General features: G+C 44.1%; 1 protein-coding gene across 1 annotated transcript in view; it reads left to right on the top strand.

Moving 5' to 3' along the window:
* Nucleotides 1-3,136: 3,136 nt before the first annotated feature.
* The window catches only part of adamts17 (ADAM metallopeptidase with thrombospondin type 1 motif, 17), an 89,851-nt gene continuing 67,151 nt past the window's right edge, over nt 3,137-25,836 (top strand). Inside the window, 7 exon segments of the mRNA XM_084062361.1 lie at nt 3,137-3,260; nt 4,389-4,753; nt 8,838-9,024; nt 15,714-15,886; nt 18,980-19,063; nt 20,278-20,435; nt 24,380-24,423. Of these exon segments, the coding sequence (XP_083918487.1) occupies nt 3,185-3,260; nt 4,389-4,753; nt 8,838-9,024; nt 15,714-15,886; nt 18,980-19,063; nt 20,278-20,435; nt 24,380-24,423 (1,087 nt within the window). The 5' untranslated portion in view covers nt 3,137-3,184.

Here is a 25,836-nt window from a genome sequence, read left to right as displayed (position 1 = left end):
GCAGACATAGATTAAGCATTGTGCTTGTCGATCGGCTATTTTCATCACACGTCAAAGTAAAAAAGAAAGAATATGGCTGAATTCTCAGACACAGCAGGAGAATTGCTGTTTCAAGGTTAGCTGACCAGACTGTGGTTGTGGTGATTGGAAAGCACAAAGCAGATCATAGAGCTATGCTCTATCACAGTGGTTTCAACCCTTTTCATATCAAGGTCCATTATTTATTGGGCATTTGAGCCACGGACCACCATTTGATGATTTTTAGCCTCTCAGACCCAAAACTTAGAATATTCTGTTTGTCTTCTACAATTCCATGCTGTATTGATGTGGTACCATAGGAAAGACAACAGGCAAATGTTCTTTAATTAAGTAAAGCAGATGTTTAACATTAATGTAATTGTTGAAAGCATAAAATGAAATCATTTTACACTTTTAAGAGTTAAAGATCGATAAGGGTCCATTTGGTTACCAACTCTCCATCATTTAGCTGGGGACCACCTGGAACCCCCTCAAGGACCACTGGTGGTCCCCAGACCGCTGGTTGAGAACCACTGCTCTATTAGCTTGGATAATCTCTTCCTGCTCGCTATCAAGGGCTCTCTGTGACCAGTTTGGATCAGAGGAGAGCCTTGAGCACAGATCTAAAGATCAGACAATAAAGCCTAAAATCTTAATCTTGCTTGTTGAGAGGAAAAGACGCATGGCTGACCACAGTGATATAAACAGGTAATGTTCTCTCATATGAGAAGAGTGAGAATAATGAAGTCTCCTGTGTGGATTAAATCCCATGGACATGCTTATGTTTGTTGGTGTGTAATGTGTATGCACTAGGGCTGGGCCATAGACAAATCAATTATCACAATATATTTGACCAAATACCTCAATATCAATATTATGACAATGCGTATTGTGACATTATCAATTTTCTTATTCAAAATTTGGCAAAAATAGTGAATCTAAAATGTCTGATCTACAAGCTCACAATGTTGAATTCCACGACAGGATGGTTTACCAGGCTAGCCCAGCCCTACTGTGCACACACTTTTGTGTGTGTGTGCGTGCGTGTGTGCGTGTGCGTTTGGGTAGTCCTAAAACAGCACAGGGCACATTGAATACAGAGTTTTTAAGAAATTATAGATGATCATATCCTATCAGTGCTGGGCTGAGACTTCATTATGAATAAACAAGAAATACCCTGCAGACAATTTGACCTGACGAAGACCCCTAACAGCATTGAAACATTGTCTTTGGTTCTAATAAAGGTGTTTGTAGGGGATTATACAGATTTTTAGAACATCTCAGGTTTAAAGCCACCAAGTGGCAGCTACATATATTGGCTTAGACCCAGGTGTACGCTACTAGGCTGTTTCTTTCTCATGCGAGTCCAACCCAATTGTGACATTTTTGACCAAACCCCAGAATTGTGACATTATTAACCAAAACCCCAGGACCTGTTTCAATTTGGATACTATAATAACATTCTCGACATAGACACCATATCAGGGGAAGAGGCCAATCTTCCTGTTTGTCCATTTTTCTGAGAAGGAATCACAAACATACACAAAATAATAGATAGGCCTAAATAAACTTTAGTAAACACAGGGGTTACTGACTTTGATTCACTGTTGTCACACACGCACGCACGCATGCACGCGCGCATATGCACGCACACGATGCTCACACACACAGAGGTGTCTTTCTGTGAGCCGATCCTATTTGTTTTTGATTGATGCCCCAGAGTATGGTCCACAGCTGCTGGAACAGTAAACTTAAGTCAAGTGTCTCTGGTGGTGCTGTTGAATAAATCCAGCCATATTTATGTTTGCTGTGAGACTCTTCGAAATGAGTCCATCCATACCTAGTGGCTCTATTTAGATTTGATGCAAATGGCAAGGTCATTTAGAGGGGAGACACAGCCAGAGGCAATCTGCTCTCCACTGCTGACATCTGTCATTTGATGCTGTTTAGTGTGGTTATAGTTTATTTACCCTGCCCAGTGCCCTGCCACAGTAGGTCAAATTCATCCCACACCCACACTTCAAACGGAGACAGAGCTTGAGGCCACAGCCCTTCTTTAATTGAAATGCATGCATTTGCAGAGCTTTTTGCAAAGGCTGTTTAATCCTAGGACCTCCAGATGTAGCTGTGAGTAGGCTAATCGATCTATCTGAGCGGTAAGATGATAGGCCTGTCTGCACGCTCTGTAATACAAATTAGATTTGTGTGATGATATACTTAGTGTTTTCTAATGTATAGGCCTAGAAATAAACTGTTTTCAAAGTATGGGTTGCAATATTTGACTAAACACACTGCATGGCAGTGGTGTAGTAAGTAAATAAGTACATTTACTCAAGTACTGTACTTAAGTACAATTTTTAGGTATTTTCCAATTTTCAGTACTTTTACTTCTACTCCACTACATCTCAGAGGCAAATATTCTACTTTTACTCCACAACAATTATTTTACAACTTTAGTTACTTTGTAGATTTTCATTATTATTTCAAAACATACATTAACCACTTCAGCCCTATGCATTTCGGCCATTTGAAAATGTGTGAAATGGGACATTCTGCATAATGAGTAGCCTACTTTCTACTTTTGGTACTTTAAGTACATTTTGATACCAATACTTTTGTACTTTTACTCAAGTACATTTTTAATTCCGGACTTCTACTTATAACAGAGTATTTCTACTTTGCAGTATTGATACTTTTAAGATGTGAGTACTTTTTCCACCACTGGTGGAAAGAACCCATGATTTCTTTACATTTCTCCACTTGAAACCACGTGTAGGGTTTCAGCCCCACCCCCTGAAGTAACGGACAGCGTCGGCGGCCAATCGCATCGCAGATATGTGTCGGTTTGCGTGGCAAAACCAATCAAACCACTGGAGAGGCGGTGACAAAGATCAGTAGGCGCGTCGATAGCTTCAAATTCACTTGGGGCTGAGTTGTGGGGACTCCCTCTTTCTTTGGTGTTTCGCCCAGGTGGGCGTGGTTATATGCCTAAACCTAACCCTAACCTTAACCTCACAAAAACTATACCTCAAAACCACGCCCACCTGGTCGAAGCACCAAAGAAAGAGGGAGTCCCCCTGAGTTGTAACATCTCAAACTTTACAGAAGTTGTCTGCAGTCCTGCTCCGGCTTCGCAAGCGCTTACATCCTTTCACAGTTCTTTATCATGCATGACAGCCATGCTAAAACGCTTCTCTTGCTCCTCTCCCTCCTGATCTGTAGCGGATTGCAAGCGATGACTGGTAAGTACAACTGTAATAGAGTATTTAGAAGTATTAGTATTTAGTAAGTACAACTGTAAAACAGTAAAACTGTAATAGATAGAGTCACACATGGGTGTTATGTGGTGCTTGTTTCTTATTGTGCTACTAAGCAAAAAAATCCACTTGAACACTTTAAACCTATATATACTGTACATCGGCTATTTGTCTATTTGTGAGCTTGTTGATCTGCTATTTAAAAAATAATAATCTTGAAATAAAAATGTGGAGTAACAACACAAATCTGGCACTAAAACATTTTCAGATGGGGGTCAGGGGGACAAATACATATTACATTTGGGGGTCCATCATGACATGAAAATATTTCAGAACCACTGGTTTAAAGAAAAAACAAATATTCTCTCTCTCAGAGATAAACCACAGTAATAATGGTCAAAGTTTCTCACTGCACAGCGATACTGCAGGCTACTTTAAAGGTCGCTTTCATTGTCTGATGGTCCATGTGTCATTTGCTGTTAAAAGCGGTGACTGCTTAATGCTTGGCAAAGGTGGACTGAATAATGTCTTGCATGCTTCTAGCTCAGTGGTTCTCAACCTATGGGTCTGGATCCACAGTGGCCCGGGGGGGGGGGGTCCCCAGATGACAGTGAAGTGACAATTTAAGGACTTTTAAGACCTTTTTAATACGCAACAGAATTACCATTACAGGATCAAAAGTAATCAACAAACTATACTATAAAAACTGGTCAAACATTGTCAAAATAATATAAGAAAGGGGCAAAACATTTGAAAATAGTTGATCTACAATCTTGTAGATCTGCTATTTTCAAAAATATTTATCTGGGGGGTCCCCAGTTCAAATATGATTATTTTGGGGGGTCACGGCCTGAAAAGGTTGAGAACCACTGTTCTAGATGATCTTGGCTCTAGGTCCAGTCAGCTTTCCTTGTGGTTTAGAGCAGTCACATTCAGTACTGAGCATTAGAATATACTGTTCTTCCAGACTGTCGCCAAGTAAGACAGTCAGTGACCTATTATTTGCACACCAGGTTGATTTAGGATTCCCAGTAAAATAGGATTTCAGATGTTAGGCTACACTCTCAGTCTAGATGCCAATTGAATGGTTATGTCCCTCCTTCCCCTCCTCAGCCCACACTGAAGTGGAGACAGATGAAGTGGTTCCCATGGTGCTATTTGGAGAGGACACACACCTGTTGCAGGACCAGTCGCGGCACAGTGTGCGTCGCCGCGACCAGCGCTCCCTAGACCCCCCGGCGGGGGGTCACCCTGGCAAGGACCACCTGCTTCTGTCGCTGCCCGCCTTTGGAAGGAACCTGTACTTAAATCTTAGAAGGAACAACGCATTTCTCTCCGATGACTTTGTGGTGGAGTCGAGGGAGGGAAACAAGAGCACAAAACTGTCGCACATATCCAAGGAGCAGCTTTGCTTTTACTCGGGATGGATTGTCAATCACACAGACTCATTTGCCTCTCTCAATACCTGCGGCGGCCTGGTAAATGATCCATCTTATGTTTTGGATTAACTTTTTTGTGGTTTTCTTGGAAGTGTCAAGCATTTGAGATGCTTGCCCTCTTGTTTTTGCACTTAGTTGCCTCTCAGGGGAACCATACACACACACACACACACACACACACACACACACACACACACACACACACACACACACACACACACACACACACACACACACACACACACACACACACACACACACACTTAAGATGTTGTGTTGTGAGGCACTTGGGGTTGAACTTAACAATTGTGGTGGTTTTGGGGTTTATTTCATAATAAAGCCTTGCTGCTTTTATTGCATCGAAGCACCCAGCATAGCTGAGGTTAGACGTTCTCTATGCACTGTATAGGGTCAGTCAGTTCTCTGAGAGCTTGACTGTCACCATTGTGGCAAATCATTTGGCCAGCTGATAGGCAATAATACAGAGTCACTATCACGCACGCACGCACGCACGCACACACGCACGCACGCACGCACGCACGCACACACAGACACACAGACACACACAGACAGCTAGACACAGACAGACACGCAGACAAACATGCACATGTAGCAGAGTTGCTCAGAGCCTCTGCCTGAAGACCAAAAGCCTAATATCTCCCCCGACCCAGGGACATTCCTCTTTAGGCCAGTGGTTATGATGTTAGCATGCCTTTCCGCGCATGAGACACGTGTTTGAATCCCGGGCGTTACAAACACACATGGGTAGACACTCAATTGCATGCTCTCTCTTTGTCTATTTACGCACGCACGCACGCACGCACGCACGCACGCACGCACGCACGCACGCACGCACGCACACACACACACACACACACACACTACACAGGAAATATACTGTACATAAATAAATGTATAGCTGGGCTGATCATCCAATCAGTCATGTAGACAGACATTCATTAGTGCTTGTGTGTTTAGACTTATTCTGTGTATTAGTGTGATGGGTCTCTCTATGCCATAGAGTTATAGGTCTCTGTGCTGGAACTGCTATCCACTATTAGTGCTTGCATTGCACACCCAATGCACACACAGTATACACACACACACACACACACACACACACACACACACACACACACACACACACACACACACACACACACACACACACACACACACACACACACACACACACACACACACACACACACACACACACACACCTTTTGTGCTGTGGAAGCATGCCCCCCCCCCCCTCGAATAAGGTTCCTGAAGGTCTGTAAAAATGAAGAAAAACATAGACATGCCTGATCTCTTTTCTTGGCATCTCTTTCATTCTTAGCTAAGTACATCTGACATCTTTTTCTTCCAGGCAGGCATTGGATGTTGTTATCTTGGAAAATAAGGTCATGATTGTTTTAAATGTTGTATCCATTTGTGGGAGCTAACTAGGTCAGACTCAGTGACACCTTGAGCAGGAGCAGAACAAAAGGGTCTTAGGGAGCCGAAATCTGCACACCTCAGAAATATTATGACTAGCGTGGGCTGACACTGATCCCCAGCACAGGCCAGCCAAGTAGCACTATCCAGACACAAACGCTTTCCCTGTAGCCCTGAACCTAACCAAACACGGTCACATTTAACCCACGGGCGTACAATGTGTTAATTTCTCAGTGTCGCACAGTGGCACCTCCAGCCAGTTTTATTTGTGTTGTTAAATCACAGTGTTGTTTTTGGCTGTGGTTCAGGTCCGACAAAGCCCCCTGACACCAGGCCTGTGTGTGTGTGTGTGTGTGTGTGTGTGTGTGTGTGTGTGTGTGTGTGTGTGTGTGTGTGTGTGTGTGTGTGTGTGTGTGTGTGTGTGTGTGTGTGTGTGTGTGTGTGTGTGTGTGTGTGTGTGTGTGTGTGTGTGTGTGTGTGCGTGCGTGCGTGCGTGCGTGCGTGCGTGCGCACTTGCATTACTATACTTGTGAGGGCAAAATGTCCCTACAAGTATTGTAGAAATAGATATTTCCAGGCCATTTCCCCCTGTTCTCACAAGAGAAATGGTTGTTTTATGGTTAAAAAGCCGTTTTAGAGTTGCAATTAGGAAAGAAATGAGATTTGGGTTTAGGATTAGGCATTTAGGAGGGTTAGGGATTATGCCTGATTTATACTTAGTTGGAAGTCGGTGTCCTACAGTGAAAATCTCAATCTACCAATCTATCTGACATTTTTGGTGTGCAACACTACGTTTAGGCTTTAGCATTAAAAATGACCCCAAAAAAGGTATAAATGGCATTATAATGTGTGTGTGTCTGTGTTTGTGTGTGTGTGTCTGTGTTTTTGTGTGAGCTTGTGGGTGTGTGAGTGTAAGGTCTTCTTGCATTAGTGTCAGCAGGGTGACTGAAAAGGGATGCAAGGAACAAATTGCATCCTATTTGCCTTTCTCCCATGGTACCTCTGATTGTGGCGGCTAGGTTAGAAAATTAGTGTGGCTTGACTACTTAGCCTGGTAAACTCCCCTCCCTCCGAAAATCTCATTTGCATTTGGAAGTAGGCTGTGAAACAAATGTGTGTCGCAAGCTTCTTCCATTTGACGGTGTCAGGTTATTGACTACTAGCCTTAAACTGAATAATTCCAGACTTCAACTCTCTGAATAGTGTATCTCCCTCCATGCTTGTAGTTAGCAGTTGGATACATCAGTCATTAAGGTCTAGTCTATTATGCTTTGTAACAGCATTTCCAAGCAGTGGGGCTCGGCCAGGAGCTCAAGCCTAGATTTAGTTACGTTGCCGGTGCTGTGCACCAAGCCGATCTACACGCTCAGACAACGCGTGGCACCGCGACACGTTGAGCTTGTAGATCGGCTGTTTTTGGTGTGCAACTATTATCAGGCTTCAGTGTCTATAAAGATTCTGGAACAAACTCCCATGGCATACCAGCCACAATTTACTCCCGCCACAATCACAGTGGAGGCTCTGTGGCAGCTGTTGTCATATTGTGTTGTGTCCTGTTGTTTACTGCTGTCGTCACGTGAGAAGAACCTCCAAACTCGTGTTGCACTTTGTTTTTTATTTATTTATGGTAACACTGTACATATAAATGAGAATATTGGCCATTGATTTATTTACTTATTTATTTAATTTCAGAATTCCTGAAAGACAAGTTGAAATAGAAGGCCTTAATTTGTGCATCAACAGTGTAATGAACTGCATTGTTGCTATCACCCTCATTCAATAAAACCGCCAGTCTGTCATTGTTCCACTTCTCGGCCTTGCTATCCATTTTGTCTACTTTAAGTTATATGACTCTCCTGTCAGGACATAGCCTGTACTGGCTTGATTTTCCTGAGAGCTTTTGCATATACATGACTGTTTAAATGAGCATGAACCTTCAGAGCTGATGTATTCATAACCTCGGGTCACTGTGAATGAAATGAGGGAAGATCCTCCAACACAGGGTGGTTGCCATGGGAACAGTGTTGTTGCATTTGGACAGAAACCTTGGATCTCCATATTTCAACTTTTTGTTTTGTTTCGTAATTTAATTAGAAAATCTTTAAGTGAAAGCGAAAATGGTTAAGTCTGTCTGTTTTATAATATATAAATATGTAACTAATAAAGTATTAACAAGAGATTGTGACTAAATAACTACAGTGGATCCTTTGGAACACAGGTGCTTTTTAAAAAAGAATTCTGAAAAGTAACAGTTTTGGACATGCAAGGTTTTCGCCCGACAGCAACGATATGGTTCCTTATTTTAACGGTGATGGCTTGTTAATGTCATGTGAACTGATTTTCACAGGCCCACCAGATGTACCTTTACAATGCTGAATCCTGACCAAATGTTACAGTCTCCAATGCCATGATTCATGTGTCTGTCTGCAATGTGTCAAGGGATGAAAGAGACCGTTATATCTTACATTTCTCTCCTCTCGTCCTCACTCACTCAATCACTCACACTTAAACGCGTAGATTCACGCTTCATCTCCCAACTTCTTGGCTATCTCCCTGAGGTCATGCCTGCTCAGATGTATGGTATTGTAATATTGGATTGTGCGTATACTAGCGCTCCATGGTGGGTGAAGGAGGTACGTGAATGTTTATACCTGTGTCTTTGTGTGTCTGTCTCTTTGTCCAGACTGGCCTTGTCCACACTGGGAAGGACAGCCTGTTCATCCAACCGGTCAGTGGGTACGACCCGTCTTGGCCTACCTTCTCTGGGCAGAAACACAGAATTGTGCGACGCTCTGCCAAGACTGGCCCCGCTCCACGCGCTGACCCTCGATCTGCAGGTGATCAGCACCAGTACTGCGGCACTGTACAAGGTGAGTGAGAGCTGTGGATTATTATTATTAACAGGAAGACCAGAAATAGGATGGGACTAAGGAAAGCTACAACACATGGGAGGTGGGGGTGGCAATGTTTCTTGTGCTACTGTCCACAAAATCCTCCAAATCCTCTCGGAAATGATATATTTTGAAGTTAGGCCTTTACTGTTTCTCTGTAGGAGGAGCAACCCGAAAGAACAAACTACTGTTGTCTCCAGTTCCCCACCCTCCTCCCTGTTGTGGAGTGGTTGAACATCCCAGAGAAGCAGCACTAATAAATCATAGGTTTCAGAGCAGCATTTACTGGTATCTCCCATCCTTTGATGTTCATTCAACTACAGTGTGTTGTAAGAATGGCTGTGTGGAATGCAGCTGTTTCCTTATTTAATGTGTATCCCCCGTCTGTAAACTCTTGTTGGAACCTGCTGAGCCTCTCACTGCTAACGCTATCAAACACAGAGCAAATGTCTCTCTCTGCGCTTTTACATTAATAATGTGCATATTTTCCAAACCCTCTACGTCTCATTGCCAAGATTATAGATTTTTGTTCTAGTGAGAGGAATTCACTTTTTTTCTCCACTTTTTCCCCCTGCGTACAGCAGAGGGTTCCTCCCCTCTTGCAGAAGAAAGCAGTGCTCTGTAACTCTAAGAATCTTGCAGCATTTTTAGTTTTTTTTATGTGTGTGTAATTTGTAAACGCCTTACCTGAACACAACATCTAGTCAAAACGCTAATGACCAGTTGGGCAACTTTTCATGGAAAAGATTAAATGCCCTCTACTACGCCTACCTGTTCTTTGGAACGGAAAACTAAAGGTATTCATTCATAGCTTTAGCTATACACAACATGCAAGATGGGAGCGACGGGGTCCTGCAGCTCTGTCTGTTGCTATCATGTCGTGTGTGTGTGTGAGACAATTAAAAGCACTCGCTGAGTTTCTCCACAACGTTTCCCCTGTGCACTGTCATTAACCAGAACGGCCTGACCTTGAGAACCGCGCAGCACCCCCAAAGTTACATAACACCTCCCAAGGAAAGACCACCAGCACTTTTGACAACCTGTATAAATAAATTCTTTCCATATGTTCATATCTGGGACACATACCGTAATTGAAACCTCCTCTTATGAATACAGAAAAAGAAGAAACCTCATGAGTTTTGTAAAAAAAAGAAGAGAAAAGATAAGAAGTTCCACATTCGAGTTGTGTGCATGCATGCTGTAAGGTATAGCATAAGATAAGTTAAACCTTTAGTTATGTCTCTCTGCTGGAGGAAGACGGAAGTAAATGGGAGGGTGGGGCTTATACTGTACTGTACCTCCAGTCTGGGACATTAAAAACGATCCAGGTGGTGTGTGTGTGTGTGTGTGTGTGTGTGTGTGTGTGTGTGTGTGTGTGTGTGTGTGTGTGTGTGTGTGTGTGTGTGTGTGTGTGTGTGTGTGTGTGTGTGTGTGTGTGTGTGTGTGTGTGTGTGTGTGTGTGTGTGTGTGTCTGTGTGTGTTTGTACTGTGTAAGAGTGAAAGATGGAGGGAAGGAGATATGTAGAGAGGTTGAAAGGATATGTCTGTGAAATCATGTGTGCGTGTACTGTACTGTAAGTGAGAGAGAGAGAGAGAGCATGTGTGAGTACAGTGTATGTGTGCACCTGGTGTCTTGAGGCGAGAGGGATGGAGCGAGGTGCCAGATTTGGAAATTCTTTCCTCTGCACTCACGTCTGCCTGCATGCGCCTGGGTCCGGGGTTTAACAGGGTCTGCCAGTTCTCTCCTCTCCTCTGCTCTCCTCTCTTCTCCTCTCCTCTCCTCTGGGCGGCCAACTCCAAAGCTTCAGTGAGAGGGGAGCACCGACCCACCCCCCCAAACCACATGGTCTCAGGAGATAGATACAAACTGAGGCAGACTGTATATCCATTAAAACCTGGCGTCCACGTCCTGAAGAATGATCAACACAGACACACACACACACACACACACACACACACACACACACACACACACACACACACACACACACACACACACACACACACACACACACACACACACACACACACACACATGCTGCAAGGAGCACACAGACATACACCGACTCTCAAGCATTCTTTGTATAACAGCAGCAGCCCAGGGTAAAATTGTGTCATATTGCATAAGAGTCATGAGGAAGGGCGAGCAGCCTATCTTAGAAGTGACTGAGCACTGTTTGTTTGTTTTACTTGCTGACGCAACACGTTTTCACTCATAAATTAGTTTTCAGTTTGAAAGAACGTGTAAATGTTAACATAGGGGATGGAGTGGAGCATTGCTGGTACTGTGGACTGGGGGGGGCAGGGTTCATGATTACATACAAAGTTTACATATAGTTTGCCCTTTGACGAGCTCAATTGTGATTGTTTGAACCTGTTGGCAACTTGGCGTTTAAGTCTCTGGTTAGATGAACCAATATCATATCAGATGATCCTAAAAGTATTTTGAGTGTCGAAGGTCAGGAGGATACTTTGTACACATTTATTACTGTTTATTACAACTCCTACTTCCTGTTTACTACTCCCTCCCTCTGGTGGAGCTCATATACATCTACAGCTAGTAGAGGCAGTGATGAAGGAGAAGAGGAAAGGAAAGGGGGAGAGAGGAAGGCATGGGGTTTGAGAGGATGGAGCTTGAACACGTTAGGGCGCATGGAGCCTACATGATGAGTACCAGATCATTAATGTGTTCGATGAGTGGCGAAAGAATGGGGATGAAGGTGAGAGAGGGAGTATGAAGAAGGAGAAAAATAGTTTGTGGTATGAGACTAGATATTAATCAGCAAAAATAGCAGTGAAAAATGTAAAAGAAAATGTTTATTATTGTCACAATATTGATATTGGTGTATTTAGTCAAAATATTGTGATATTTGATTTTGTCCATATCGCCCAGCCCTATTTATGAGGGTGAGATACCACTTGTGCAGTTAGAGCAGAGGCCTGTGTGATAGCAGCCAGGCCTGTGGTCTGCTCCACACTGGGAGAGAATCTGAAAAATGCTGGAACACCCTCCAAATCCTCTCAATGCTCAATCCCTTTACAGACACCCGCTATGGAGGCTAGGCATTCTGCATTTTTGTTATTCCAAGGAATTTCTAAATTTTGGCATAAAAAACCCTCAGGCTCGGGAGAGAGACAGAGAAAGAGAAAGAGAGAATGTGTGTGAGGGAGTATGAGGTCTGGCCTGTGGTGGGCTTGTGCAGTGCAGTGCAGGATTTATATTACTTCTGCACAAAGAGTATCATTTGTGGAAAGTAGCACACAATCACTCCTTCACTTGCCGCTCCTAACCAATGAACTGTGAGACAGTTTTTTTTATTATTATTCTTACTCCGGTGGCCCGTCGTCCTGCCTTCGATAATGAAATTCCTGCTTTATGAATGGGAATCTGAGACCATCACCTAGTCAGCAGGAGAAGCCCAAAGGAGGTTAAAGAAACAGCAGAGTGCAGGCAGCTGCTTCCTTCATGGCTGGAGACCAGCAGTGGAGCACCCTGAGCAGCTGCTTTCTCTGGGATGGAGGCTGCACTGATTCCAGGGTGTAGCATCATTCAGATAGTGCTCACACACTCTATGTGGAAGAACCCCCTGTTTGACACTGACAGTGTCTTGTTTGTATTTGGAAGTTTGTTTACCCTGTCAAATTATATTCAAGACTTTTGGTACAGTGTTGCCATTCCAAAGAATGAATGCACTCTCTGAACTGTAACAACTAGCCTACTTTGACATCCTGCTTTCACTTCTGCAGTCCCTTTTCCTCACATTAAAGCTGCATTTTGTAGTATTTATTTACAGTCACAAGGCCAGACACAGACCAATATGTGCAATAACTCATATTTATTTACTCATGCAATTGCAATGTGGAATGTTTTATATTGTTTATTACTTATTGTATAGTTTCAATGTTCTGTCTTTATCTGTATCTTGTGAACTTACAACACTGTCTTTATTCTGTGTAATGCACGAACCCGACGAGACAAATTCTTCATATGTGCAAACATATTTGGCAACCAAAATATCTCCAAAATATCGCCGTCCATGACCCCCCCCCCCCCATTTTGAAGCATAAACTTAGGGTCATGGCCCAAAATGTGTCATGGATCAACAGCTGGCAGGTCCCTTCAAAGAACTTGGGCTCCGGGGTTCAACAGACTGAACTCTGCATTTAGAGTAACTTAAACCCAAACAACCGAGGTTGTAAACCAATCAGACTCAACAAAGGGTTTCTCGTGTTTACTGCTTATGTCTTGCTTTCACAAGTAAAGTGAGTCATTCATTGTACATTATTCTCCACCCAGGAATTGAAGCATAAATCTATGTCTAGAGCCGAACTGCATCAGGCCAGTCATGTGTAGAGTCTTCAGTCCCTAATTTGAAGATCTATAACCCCCCACCATCACCACCACCACCATCAGTACAGCATATGATCTCCAGAGTCATTACACATAGCTATAGTCTTAAAAGGGGTGTAATTACCTCAGGACTGGGCATCAGCAGCAGCAAAGTTATTGTTTGAGGCGGTGTATTTACTCAGACTGCTGAGCAGGCAGAATCATTGTTCCCCCTGTGGTACCAATTCATGTTCATTTCGCAGTTCAAAACACAGTGTTATTTTGTCTCAATGTGACCCAACAACATCTCCTTTCATCTCTTATTTTGTGGTTCTGCCCCCCAACAAGCAGAAAGGAGCCCTCTTTACATGTCTCCCTGTGGGAGATCTCACTTTTCTGCCTGGGTGGTGCACAGTATGCAGTGTTTATGTGACAACAAGACCGGAGTTATCTTTTCTCAACGCTGTCACCTCCAGGCATGTTTTTTTTCTTCTTCTTTTTTCCGTGCAGTGCATGCTATTGTGTGTTCGGTTTCCATCCTGTTGCCTGGTCTCCCTCTCACCTTATGCTGGGAGAAATCTGATAAAGAGACACAGGGAGTTATATAGCACATACGCAACAATGCATGGATTATTCTTGCTGTTTGGCTTCCAATAAGCAGGGGGGCCTCTTGGCTCTTGAGCTGGAGTCAGTGGTCTTGGGCGAGTCTATAAGGCAGTGTAATAGGCAGCTCTCTTTGTTGAGCTGCATTGTCACAGGGTGATCAGCGGTTCCGCTGGGAACAAAACATCTATCGGTCACATTTGTGCACTCCAACAAACAAGCTAAACAGACACCAGATGGACCAAACAATACAGACCCTCTCGACTTGGCTTCTCCATGAGGGTCTTCTCTGAGACCTATTCAAGTAAGCAGTCCCAGATTGATGTTGGAACCCTGGCTAACTAAGTACATGATGGAATGTTAAGACCTCTTAACATTCTTAACAAGCCGACTTAGCGTCAATGGTAATAATGATGATGTCAATGTTAAAGACATATGTCGGTTGAGAATGATTAAAAAAAAGGCCCACTTGGTGATACAAACGCTACCAAATGGGTAGCCCCCTACTATGTTTTCTCTTGGACAGTGTTTCCCAAACACTGGGACGGGACCCATTTGTGGGTCGTGGACACGTCTGTATGGGTCGTGACTCGCAAGTAAATATCCCTTTTTTAGTTTCCTTTTTCAACCCATTAAAAGTGGGAAGCATCTGTCATTTTAGATTTTTTGCGTTGACTATTAAAAAATAGCAGATATACAACTCACAGCGTGTCACTTTGTGCCGCGCTGCGGGCTTGTACATCTGCTATTTTGTACAAATATCAAAACCACTATTCTGTCCGGCTATCACTGACTATAGCCACCGTGCTATTGATCTTGGGTGCATCCTGTCCTATACACAGTCCATTATTGATTTGCTGAGTCTTAAAGGATCATTATTTTCCAAACTCTATCTGTCATTTCAGCCATCATTGTCATATTGCTATAATGGGGTCTTCAGACTTCAGACTTGTTTTTTAAAATGCGCTGCAGACCTCAGCTAACCAACCATTTCTGATGACAACAGAAGATATACAACAACTTCCCGTTTGCGGTCCGCTAATTGTTGTCACAGCTCCTTGGCATTGTTACGCTCCCCCATTCTTATGCAATCTGCGGTTTTGTTTCAAATGAACGACATTAAGTGTTCTGTGGGAGCCTGCAACAGCTAAACCACTAAGGAAGCAGCTGCCATATTCCCATAACGCTAGTAGTCGGAGTCAAATTAGTTCGTTAAGAATGGTTAAGGCTCTTTCTAGTTTTGGTTTTGCACTCTCACACACTCTGTGTTGGCATTTTGGAGAGAACAGGAGTTTATTGGTTGGAGAAATAGAGCCACGGTCTGCCCGCCAGTCTGTGCCTATGATGTAACGATGAACTTGAGCCAAGCCGGGGGAGACGGAGTGAGCCTTGTAGAGTAAACACATCTTCATCAGCTGCTCCAGGCCTTATCTGGACTGATCTGCTGATGGAGGCCAACAGACCTGGGGCCTGTTTATCGTGTAGCTCTTTGCTGCTCGGCTTCACATTTATTAGGGATTTACTCAGCTTCTACTCCGAGCCTCCCTGTTGTGGAAAGGGCTCTACTTTTCTGAACAATGAACAACTCCCCCTCCCCCAACAGGTGTGTGTGTGTGTGTAGTGTCTAATGTTTGACCAATTTCGATTAATATTTGCCATCTTGGTTTATCTTACCTAATCTAACCTCGGCCTGTCTGTTGGTTTGTCTCCCTCGCCGTCTGTCTGTTTGCGGTAGGGAAGAAGAAGGAGAAAAGATGGAAAGGGGGTGAGGAGGGCCGGGGGAAAAGGAACGCCATCCGTCTGAATGGAGTGTACACTGTGGAGACGGTGGTGGTGGCAGACTCGGACATGGTGCAGTACCACGGAGCCGACGCGGCACAGAGGTTCCTGCTCACTGTCATGAACATGGTAAGGCACAGCACTCAAGTACACATGCACACGCACACACACACGCACACTCATTAAACATTCAATGGCACAAGGAGGGTTGTAAACAACCTTAAATCTTGAGTGGGAAGTTAAAACTTTCAGGGCTGTTGGAAGAGCATTCCACTGTGTTGTGGCTGCATAGTAGATGCACTTTTACCTGTAAGCAAGTTGAACTGGGACACACACACGAGGTCAAAGGAACTCCCTCTAGTCTGGTGGAGTACCTATGAGCTTCCCCTACTCTGGAGAGGTAATTTCACAAGTACTTGGGAACTGCTCCTTTGAGTGTCTTGAAAATCAGACCCAGGGCTCCTTACTGGCAAGTGAGCCAGTAGTGGTAACACACAGAATGTGTGTGGTGAGGATTTCATTGGCACAATGATTAAACTGTAGAGAAAAAAGGGGCAAGAATAATTGGCTACACTCTGCCTTTAAATCACAATAATCACAATCATTATATAAATCTTTGAAAATTTGAAAATGATATATGAAACATGAAAATGTTTCCCTGGTCTCAGATTCTGCAAACCACTGTGTCAATGTACAACATTTTTAAAACAGATCTAAATGGCATGGTTTTGTCTGAAGTCCATCCATCCACTCTGGAAATAAATTAAACAATGCCTCCAGAATGGGTAGCTAAGGCATGTACAGTAACCCTTCATGAGACTGTGTGCTTGCTGATGAAAGCTAGCACCCGACATCAGCTGGCACTGCTGAACAGCCAATGGCTGATTTCATTTGCGATTGCAGGAATTCAACCAATAGAGGGCACTATTAAGCACAGTCTCTAGGACCAAACAACTTTCCACAACAATGGGAAAATTTGGTCCTCAATCAGTCAACAGCTCTACCTAATAGCCAAACACGGTTTTCAGATGAAAAAAAATGCTTTTGGGGTTTAGCAACACTTTAAACCGTTTTTGTGAATCTGCGATGTTTTCTATAATGGCTTTCACATAATAGCTGTCTCCATATTGTACAGTCTGTCATCAGACTGTAAAATGTTAAGAGTTGATAATCTGTAATGCGCACAGGCCAAACAGAGACTGGTTACATTGAATGAATGAATTTATTTGGTGATAAAAGGATCGAGGACATCAGCACTTATAGCAGACACAGTATCACTGAGGATAAAACACACATTATTTCCATTGTGGTCCTCTAAAAAAAACACAGAACAGTCACAACATAAAAAAAGACAACTACACATAACAGACTATGACAGCATTGCTCATCAGTTAGCTGTATCCTGAAAAGGAAAATCTGTATAGTATGTATTGTAACCTCTGGCGTAGAACTCCTGCTGCTTGCTGACGCTTGCTGCATGGTGTTCCTGCTGCTGATGGAGATGGGCCCAAAAACAGAACCCTGGGTTTCTCACCCCACAGCCCCTCATTACAGCACACATAGCCAGCCAACTGAGTAAACCGGCTCATTCCTCAGGCATGTAATATACCGTACTGTACAAGAGCTGCTGGAGGCCAAATGTAGGGACTGGTAAAGAGGGGGTGAAAGGAACTGAAATAGAACCTGGAGAGCTGGAGAGCAAATGGGATGAAGGGAGGACATTTTTCTGTATCAGTCTAGCTGTAAGGTGTGTGGTCTTGGCTTACTATGACGCTGACCTGGTGTGTCAGGAGCAGTTTGTGGGGCAGTAGAATAATCCACTTTGTCTCTTTGAGTTAGAGACTGTTTCTATGTAATATACTTCCTTCTAAGTAATTTTGTGAGATGCCCATTTAAGCTAAGCTTGGTTTGGCTGGCTCTGGGACACTGTGTGTGTGTGTGTGTGTGTGTGTGTGTGTGTGTGTGTGTGTGTGTGTGTGTGTGTGTGTGTGTGTGCGTGTGCGTGTGTGTGAGTGTGCACGCGGGCATGCGCAAGTGCGTTTGTGTGTGTGTTTTATGTATGTGTGTGCGCGAGTGTGTGTGTGTGTGTGTGTGTGTGTGCGTGTGTGTGTCCATGCGAGTGCATCTGTATAAGTGACTTTCCACAGTTGTTCTGCCTCCGGGCTCAACTGCTGCTGTCTTAACTGCATTACCACACCAGATTACCAGCTTTCCTGAGATGCAGGCAGGAAAACTAGAGGGAGAAGAAAAGTTATTTCAAACAAGCACTTCACTATGAATCTACGCACCAGCAGATTTCTACCACTGCATTTCTATGCTAAATGTGTACAAAGCATTTGAAACACCCATGTATAGGTGACATATCTATGTATGTGATTGATTACCTTGTAAATCGCTCTGGATAAGAGCATCTGCTTAATTCCTAAACCACATCACTTCTCGCCATAGTCAATGCACTGAACCTTGCCGCTTTCTTAAAGTGAGGAAGTGGCAATATCGCTGCTGGTGTGTATTTGTGTAGGGCTTAATAATATATTTTACACTCAGCTTCTTGCAAATGCTTTACTATTGCTTGGAGACGAGCAAAAACCTTTGGACACACCCAAGTGGCCGTTGTTTGGTTATCTTGTAATTAGCATAGGCTCAAAAGGTTGACTATCATCAACCTGTTCAGTATCTAACTTTAGTTAAGGATGGAAGGGGTCAGGGAAAAGAAGATGATAATAAGCCACAAAAATATACACTCAATATGCATTTTCTTAACATAGTTATACATTATAGCTAGCTAGCTAACAGCTTTTTATTTGGTAACCAGGACATGGAAATTAAGTTCATATAGGTTGGAACATTCACTGTTTGTTGTGCTACTGCTATTGTTGTCATTCTGAAACTGATGCTTTCACACACTGAGGACTATCAATGCCATGGTTTGTTAGATCTGGAAAAGTGAAGTGTAAAATTAAATACTGAAATGACAAATGCAACAAAGATGGCTGACAAACTAGTTTAGAGTTTAGATCCCATAGCCCGAGGTGACGGGGACGGTCGTCTGAATGTGTTGCACAAATATGGTCACAAATGAATTTGTGTAAATAGATTGACAGCTGATCTTTGAGAGTGAGAGTGTACAAATGGAACAGTTCCTTTTTTACGCTCTCAGAGTTAAACAAACACTTTCTATATACGTTATTAACTCCAATAACATGGGCACTTCTCTTGCAGGTCTACAACATGTTCCACCACCAGAGCCTGGGAATCAGGATCAACATACGTGTAACCAAACTGGTGCTGCTTCACACCCGCCCAGTAAGCATGACCTTTCCCCTTTGACCTCCTCCGTCACCCTTAGACCCCTCTTTAACTCTCTGATGACCCAAACAACCTGACCGTCAGCAGATGCTGGTCCCACCCAAGCCATTCATTATCAGCTTCAGATGCTATCTTATCTGTATGCAGGGTGCAACATATGTCTTTCTACTGGCCTGTCTACTCAAGCGCAACCCAAAAGAGCCAGCCTTAATTGATAAGGAGTGTATAAATTGTGTGTGTGCGCATGGGTGCGTGCGTGCGAGTGTGCGTCCATGCATGTTTGTATGTTGTTTTTGAAACCTCACTCGCTCTGTGGACTAGTTGGTGGTGGCAGGAATTTAAATATTCAGGAATAGAATACCGAAGTCCTGACGTCACCTGTTCATCCCCTCGGTCGTGGAAGTAATTTCTCTATGAAGAATAACATTGGGTGATCTTAGAATCGTCTCAAATAAGAATTGTGGTCCAAAAATAAGCAAACTGTCCCGGTGATATTGTCGGGGAGGTGGCTCTGTATCGTTTATGATAGTCACTCATATTTGATACAGTCTGTTTCTGGCGAAAATTTAACTAATTTGGCGGTAACAACTTTCCGGTAACATTAGCGTTTTCCCATTATCCATATGAGTCAGGTAGGATGCGTACATTACGTCAGACTTTGGCGCTACATATATATACGATTATTGTGCTTTACTCTATTCTGTTGTTAAGCCGTGACGTTGAGCCCCGTCAGAACAACTTCCGGGTCCAAGTGTGTATTTTGCCAATATGCGCAGTGCTGTGTCCCTCGCTGTTTTAACAGATCTGAGACTAAAATAACGACTAAAGTGTCATTCTACCGCTTTCCTAGCAACGACAAAGAGAAGAGGAAATCGTTATTTTATGTATATATCTGTATATAAATATATATAAATAAATATAAAAAATATATATTATAATGTTAATAATAATAATAAATAGAAAATATATATATTAGCCTACTTTTTACTGTCTATGATATTAGCATGAAGACCCTTTTTAACCCTCAATGGTTCATTTCTGAAAAAGGAGGTTATTGTAAAAAGATTTACGGGTTCCGACATGAGAGTGGACAGCGCTGGTGGACCCGGAAGTGACGTCGGACTACAAAATGACGTCATACTTGATAAACCGAATGATAACAGGCAAAAGGTATGAATGAGTAACTGAACTTTTGCTCTGTGATCTTCTAGGAGAAGTTAAAGGTGAGCCATCATGGGGAGAGATCCCTGGAAAGCTTCTGTCAGTGGCAGTGGCAGGAATATGGGGGCCCTCGGTACTTAGGAACCAACCATGTACCTGGAGGAAGGGATGATATCCCCCCTGTGGATACAGCTGTGCTGGTCACCAGGTATGTACCTGGAGCAGTTTTGTTCTTCTGTCTTCACATACACTTCTGTCATCTTCTGTAAAAGCCCATCCACGAGCGCAGTGAAACCTAGTCCGGCCTGCTGACTTTGTGGAGCACCTATATGGTCTTTTAATTGGCCTCCAGTCACCCCCACCCCCTACTCCCGCTCTGTCAGCAAGGTCGGTTTGTTCTCGATCCCTTCTCCATCACTCCCAACGAGGCCGCGTCTGGCACTACATGACACATTCCTAATTTAGGATTAGCTATTATTACCTGCTGTAATTCCGGAGAGGAGGTAAAAGGAATCCTTTTGTTTAAATGAGCGCTCATGTAGCCTGTCAGATCCTATCCTGTCTCTTCCAGCCTCCATGAGATGAGGGGGGTGGGAGTTGGTGGAAAGGTGGAGGGCCCGTACAGAGGGGTCTTTTGTTCCTGAGGTGCTTTGTTGTAAATCTGATCTCCACCACACACACACACACACACACACACACACACACACACACACACACACACACACGCACACGCACGCGCGCGTGCGCATGCCGCCCTCACTGTCATAAGGCCTTCTCAGTGAAGATGGGGAGTATTGGGGATCACATTTTGTCAGAGAGGAGGAGAGGGTGATGATGCCAGCAGAGAAGGGTGACATGGAGACAAATGAAAGCATGTTGTTTTACGCTTCAGTTTCCTCTTGCAAGAGAGAGAGAGAGAGAGAGAGTGTGTGTGTGTGTGTGTGTGTGTGTGTGTGTGTGTGTGTGTGTGTGTGTGTGTGTGTGTGTGTGTGTGTGTGTGTGTGTGTGTGTGTGTGTGTGTGTGTGTGTGTGTGTGTGTGAGTGATGTGCGTGTGTGTGTGTGTGTGTGATGTGCATGTGTGTTTTCTGTGCTGTACTGCACTGCAAGGTAATGTGGATGTCATGTCTGCAATGTGTCTCTAACAGCTTATTAGCAGCCTCTCAGGACGAGATAGCAGGATATTTGATACTGGAATCTGGCTCTAGATTATTTTTACACTCCTTAGAAGGTCTGGATACAGAAGAGCTGAAGATAATAGTACCATTATGTAGAGGAGAAAAGTTTCATACGCCTAAGATATTTTACATCAGAATTATTAGACATTTTTGATCTACAAAGTTGGGTATTGTTTCATAAAAAGAACTGTCTTTTAGGGCTTCACATTTATTTCTAACGGTGACAAGCTGAGTGAGTTGATTGTAATGACAGGGCTGGTGATGAGCCACTGCTGCAGAAGCAGGCTAGCTGGAATAGAACAGTCAGGTATTACAGGGATTACGTGAGGAAATACCTCAGACACATTCAGTGCAGCATGAGGTTATGGTCTGTGGTGTAAGCTACATTAGTCGAAGTCGGACATCAAGGCCATATGGAGGATCCTGTGCACGTGTGTGTGCCTGCGTGTGTTGAGTGAGGCTTTTTAACATTGGAGTTCAAAGGCGGCTTATATTTGGACCCACTATGACCTTCCAGATGGGCTGTTAACTGTGTTTGTTAACCTGGGCAGTTTGAGGGAGGGACAGTCTTTAAATGCAGCTTCCTCAATAACTTGTCTTTGCATCCCTTTGCAAAGTCAAATAGCATGTCCCACCAACATCCCACCAGGATCTTACTTGGCGTCATTGATTGGGGCAATTGGTCCTTGTGTTACAAACTTACAAATGAGATTGGAAACGGCAGAGAGCCTGTCAGATCGTAGCCAGAAATCTTTTTTCTCTAGCTATTTTGTAGAAACTAGCCTCCTTCCCGGACAGTCCCGAAAATGTGACATTTGTCCCGCATGAACCAAACAATGTCCTGCATTTCAATCATGGATATTATTTTTATGTTCCTTTAATTACTCCATTCCTCTTCGAACTACCGCAGAACTATCGCAACACCCGTGTCAATGCACAGGTGTGGCAAGTTGGCTGATTGAAGCTCTTAATGTGAGAAGCAAACTGGACTGAGTCTGACATGGACCGTGTTCTATTAGTTATTTTTCCGCACGCAGCCCGCAGGGGAGACAGATCTCAGCCCCAAGATATTATGTCACAACAAAGTGGACACTGGAGCACTGCTCAAGCATACAAGCACGCAACCAAACATATGAATACTTTACATTAAACATCCCGGTCACCAACGTATTCATAGAGATACTGTTTTAATTGATACAAGTGAAGGAGAAGCTGCATGCCCAGAGTTTACACATCTAATGCTGTCCATTTTCAACGAGAGTGCAAGTTCAAGTAGCTGCCGAAGTAAGAACACATTCATTTACAAGCTGTTTTAAAATCAGCGGTTCAAAATGCAACAATGTAGGCAACAATGTAAGATTCCATACTATTCACAGCAGGGGAACAAAATGTACTATTACTGCATATACGAAATCAAGGCATTTAGGCTAATAATAACGGCAATTATAAATCATTATTGTCTGTCTGTCCGTCCGTCCGTCCGTCCGTCCGACTGACTCCGTCCACCAGCCCCCCCAATCAACCCTCTCCCCCCACCGCCCATCTCACATTGTCCCACAACAGGGGTTCTTCTGTCCTGCAAATGGAATATTTTGATCACCCTAGTTAGTATGATCAGTGAGAAAAAGTTTCACCATTAAATTCAGGTCTATAACAGTTTTTCATGATCTACCATATTGACCAGATCTATCGCATCTTTTTCAGTTGAATCTTTTCACTTTTCACTATAATGGCCTTGCTTTGAATCAACTAAACTGGCACTTGCCACTAGTCTGTTACAATGGTGGTGTGGGAATGGAAGTGGTGTCTATTCTCTGTCCAGTCTGTATGTCCTCCCTAGACACCCCATGCTCATGGTATGCTATGATTAGGACTTGAATGCTGATGACGCACGCACGCACGCACGCACGCACGCACGCACGCACGCACGCACGCACGCACGCACGCACGCACGCACGCAGAACAGAACAGAACAGAACAGACAGAGAGGATCAACAGGCAGACAAACAGACAAGCGTGACAAGCAGCTCATGCTAAGGGCTATAGGGCTGCCTGGGTCCCAGATGTTGACGTGCAGCTGTTCACACCTAGCCGAACACCACGAGCAGGCCCGTGGGAAACACTCCTCCTCTGCTGTTGTCGTCGGACCGCTATCGCACACGACAACGTCTACCCAGAAAAACCTTCTGCACTCAGGAGCTCCTGCCGCCTTCACTCTCAACGACATTGATTCACGCACGCAAGCTAGTGCACGCACACACTTTCTCACACAGACACAAGCACACCATGCACACGCGCGCACGTGCACGCGCGCACACACAAACACACACACACACACACACACACACACACACACACACACACACACACACACACACACACACACACACACACACACACACAGTTGCTACATGGCAGCCAAACCCTGTAGCGTAGGCTCCATAGCGTTGTGTGAAAAGAAAGCATATCAAATAGTGGGTTGACAGTTTGGACAAAGAGAGGTGTAGTTTCCCATCAGGGGCTGGTGGTGGGAATGAGAGGGCCTGTCACAGCTCTCTGCAGGCTCTGTACCCCGGCCACACACTCAGCCCGTTCCCATGGCTACCAGCACAACCAGCTCTGGGGTGTGTGTGTGTGTGTGTGTGTGTGTGTGTGTGTGTGTGTGTGTGTGTGTGTGTGTGTGTGTGTGTGTGTGTGTGTGTGTGTGTGTGTGTGTGTGTGTGTGTGTGTGTGTGTGTGTGTGTGTGTGTGTGTGTGTGTGTGTGTGTGTGTGTGTGTGTGTGCGCGCCGGCTGGAACCTATTTCTTAAGTATATACTGTATATATACACAGTATACTATGTGTGTGTGGGTAAGTAATACGCTGACATGGCCCAGGTCTCTTAATGAACACAGTAATATAGTATGTGAGGACAAGATGACTTACAGTTATGAGGGGATGGAGATGACTTAACCTGTTACTCTGCTGTTTCTCCAGGACAGACTTCTGCGTTCACAAAGACGAACCCTGTGATACAGTGGGTGAGTAGTATCATCTCTCTCTCTCTCTCTCTCTCTCTCTCTCTCTCTCTCTCTCTCTCTCTCTCTCTCTCTCTCTGTGTGTGTAGGCCTATGAGTGTGTGAAAATAGGCAGTCTAGGGCCTCTGGTGACCCATAGACATCTGGCTCCTGAAACTGAGAGACAGGTGGCAGTTCAACTCCTCTAGAGTTACACACACACACACACACACACACACACACACACACACACACACACACACACACACACACACACACACACACACACACACACACACACACACACACACACACACACACACACACACACACACACACACACACACACACACACACACACCCTCTCTCTCAGAGAGGGTGTGTGACATTTCACCCCATGGTCTGGGACAGCTACAGTAGAATCAACTGGCAGAGCTGGTAAAGCAGAGATGGGCTGAAGTGTGGCTTCAGAAACATAACATCCTCCTTGATGAGATCACTGGTTCATCTGATAATGTCAAGTTCATATCAACAGCAACACAACAAGGTCCTGGGAAACCACTGCAGTCTCAGTAATTCATGTGTTACGTACTGTATAGACATGGACCTGTTCTTAAACTGAATCATGATGCTGTCAAGTACTCTGTCACAGTCAGTAGACACATTATGATGTTGCACTGTGCAGAGACACACTGGGTCATGCTTTGAGTCTATGGAATGGCATTCACAGAATGCTGCATCTGTGCTGCCCCAGTCTCCCGGGTGGCCTTGTGTCCCTGAGGAGTGAGAGCCTGTGACACTAGCCCCTTGCCATAGGCCAGGGCCCTTGTCTGCCGGCACACTGCCCCACTAACCTCAGTAACACTCATGGCATGCCGATGCATTGAAGATGGCAAGAGCATGCAACCTCAGTGTACATTCCAGAAGTCCTTAACCCTTTAACTGCCAGAGTAATAGTGTAATAGTGTGACGTTACTGCCAGCGAAAACGAGCGATTTTACTGACTTTTGAAAAATCATGGAATATTATCCGTGATCGCCGTCCTCATGGAGATCGCCTCATTACACGCACGGGGGTCTCGGGAGTCTCTGAAAAAATATTTTTCCGGTTGCGGTGATCCGTTGCATAGCTGTCGCCAGTTGAATGTGGCTTGAACGGAGATAAAGCCACAGGAAAAAAACAGGAAGTAAATGAGCCGTCATTTACAGGAAATAAATTAGGTCAATTCCGGGTCTGTCGTCATCTGGCAGTGAAAGCATCATTCACAGGGTAGCGAACAGCGCCAACTGGTGGAAAACCACTGAAAACACAAATCTCGTCAGTGGCACTTGGCAGAATCCGCAGGCAAAGAGTTAAGTGCACACCTATCATAAAAACCTATATTTTTGTCAACTTTATGAGATACAGTACGTCACAAATCGAGGAAGGTATTACCTC

This window comes from Gymnoscopelus microlampas (assembly GCF_963454915.1).
Source record: "Gymnoscopelus microlampas genome assembly, chromosome: 1".
Lineage (NCBI taxonomy): Eukaryota > Metazoa > Chordata > Actinopteri > Myctophiformes > Myctophidae > Gymnoscopelus > Gymnoscopelus microlampas.
Note: the sequence above shows the minus strand (reverse complement) of the source record. Positions and strands in the feature narration are given on the sequence as shown.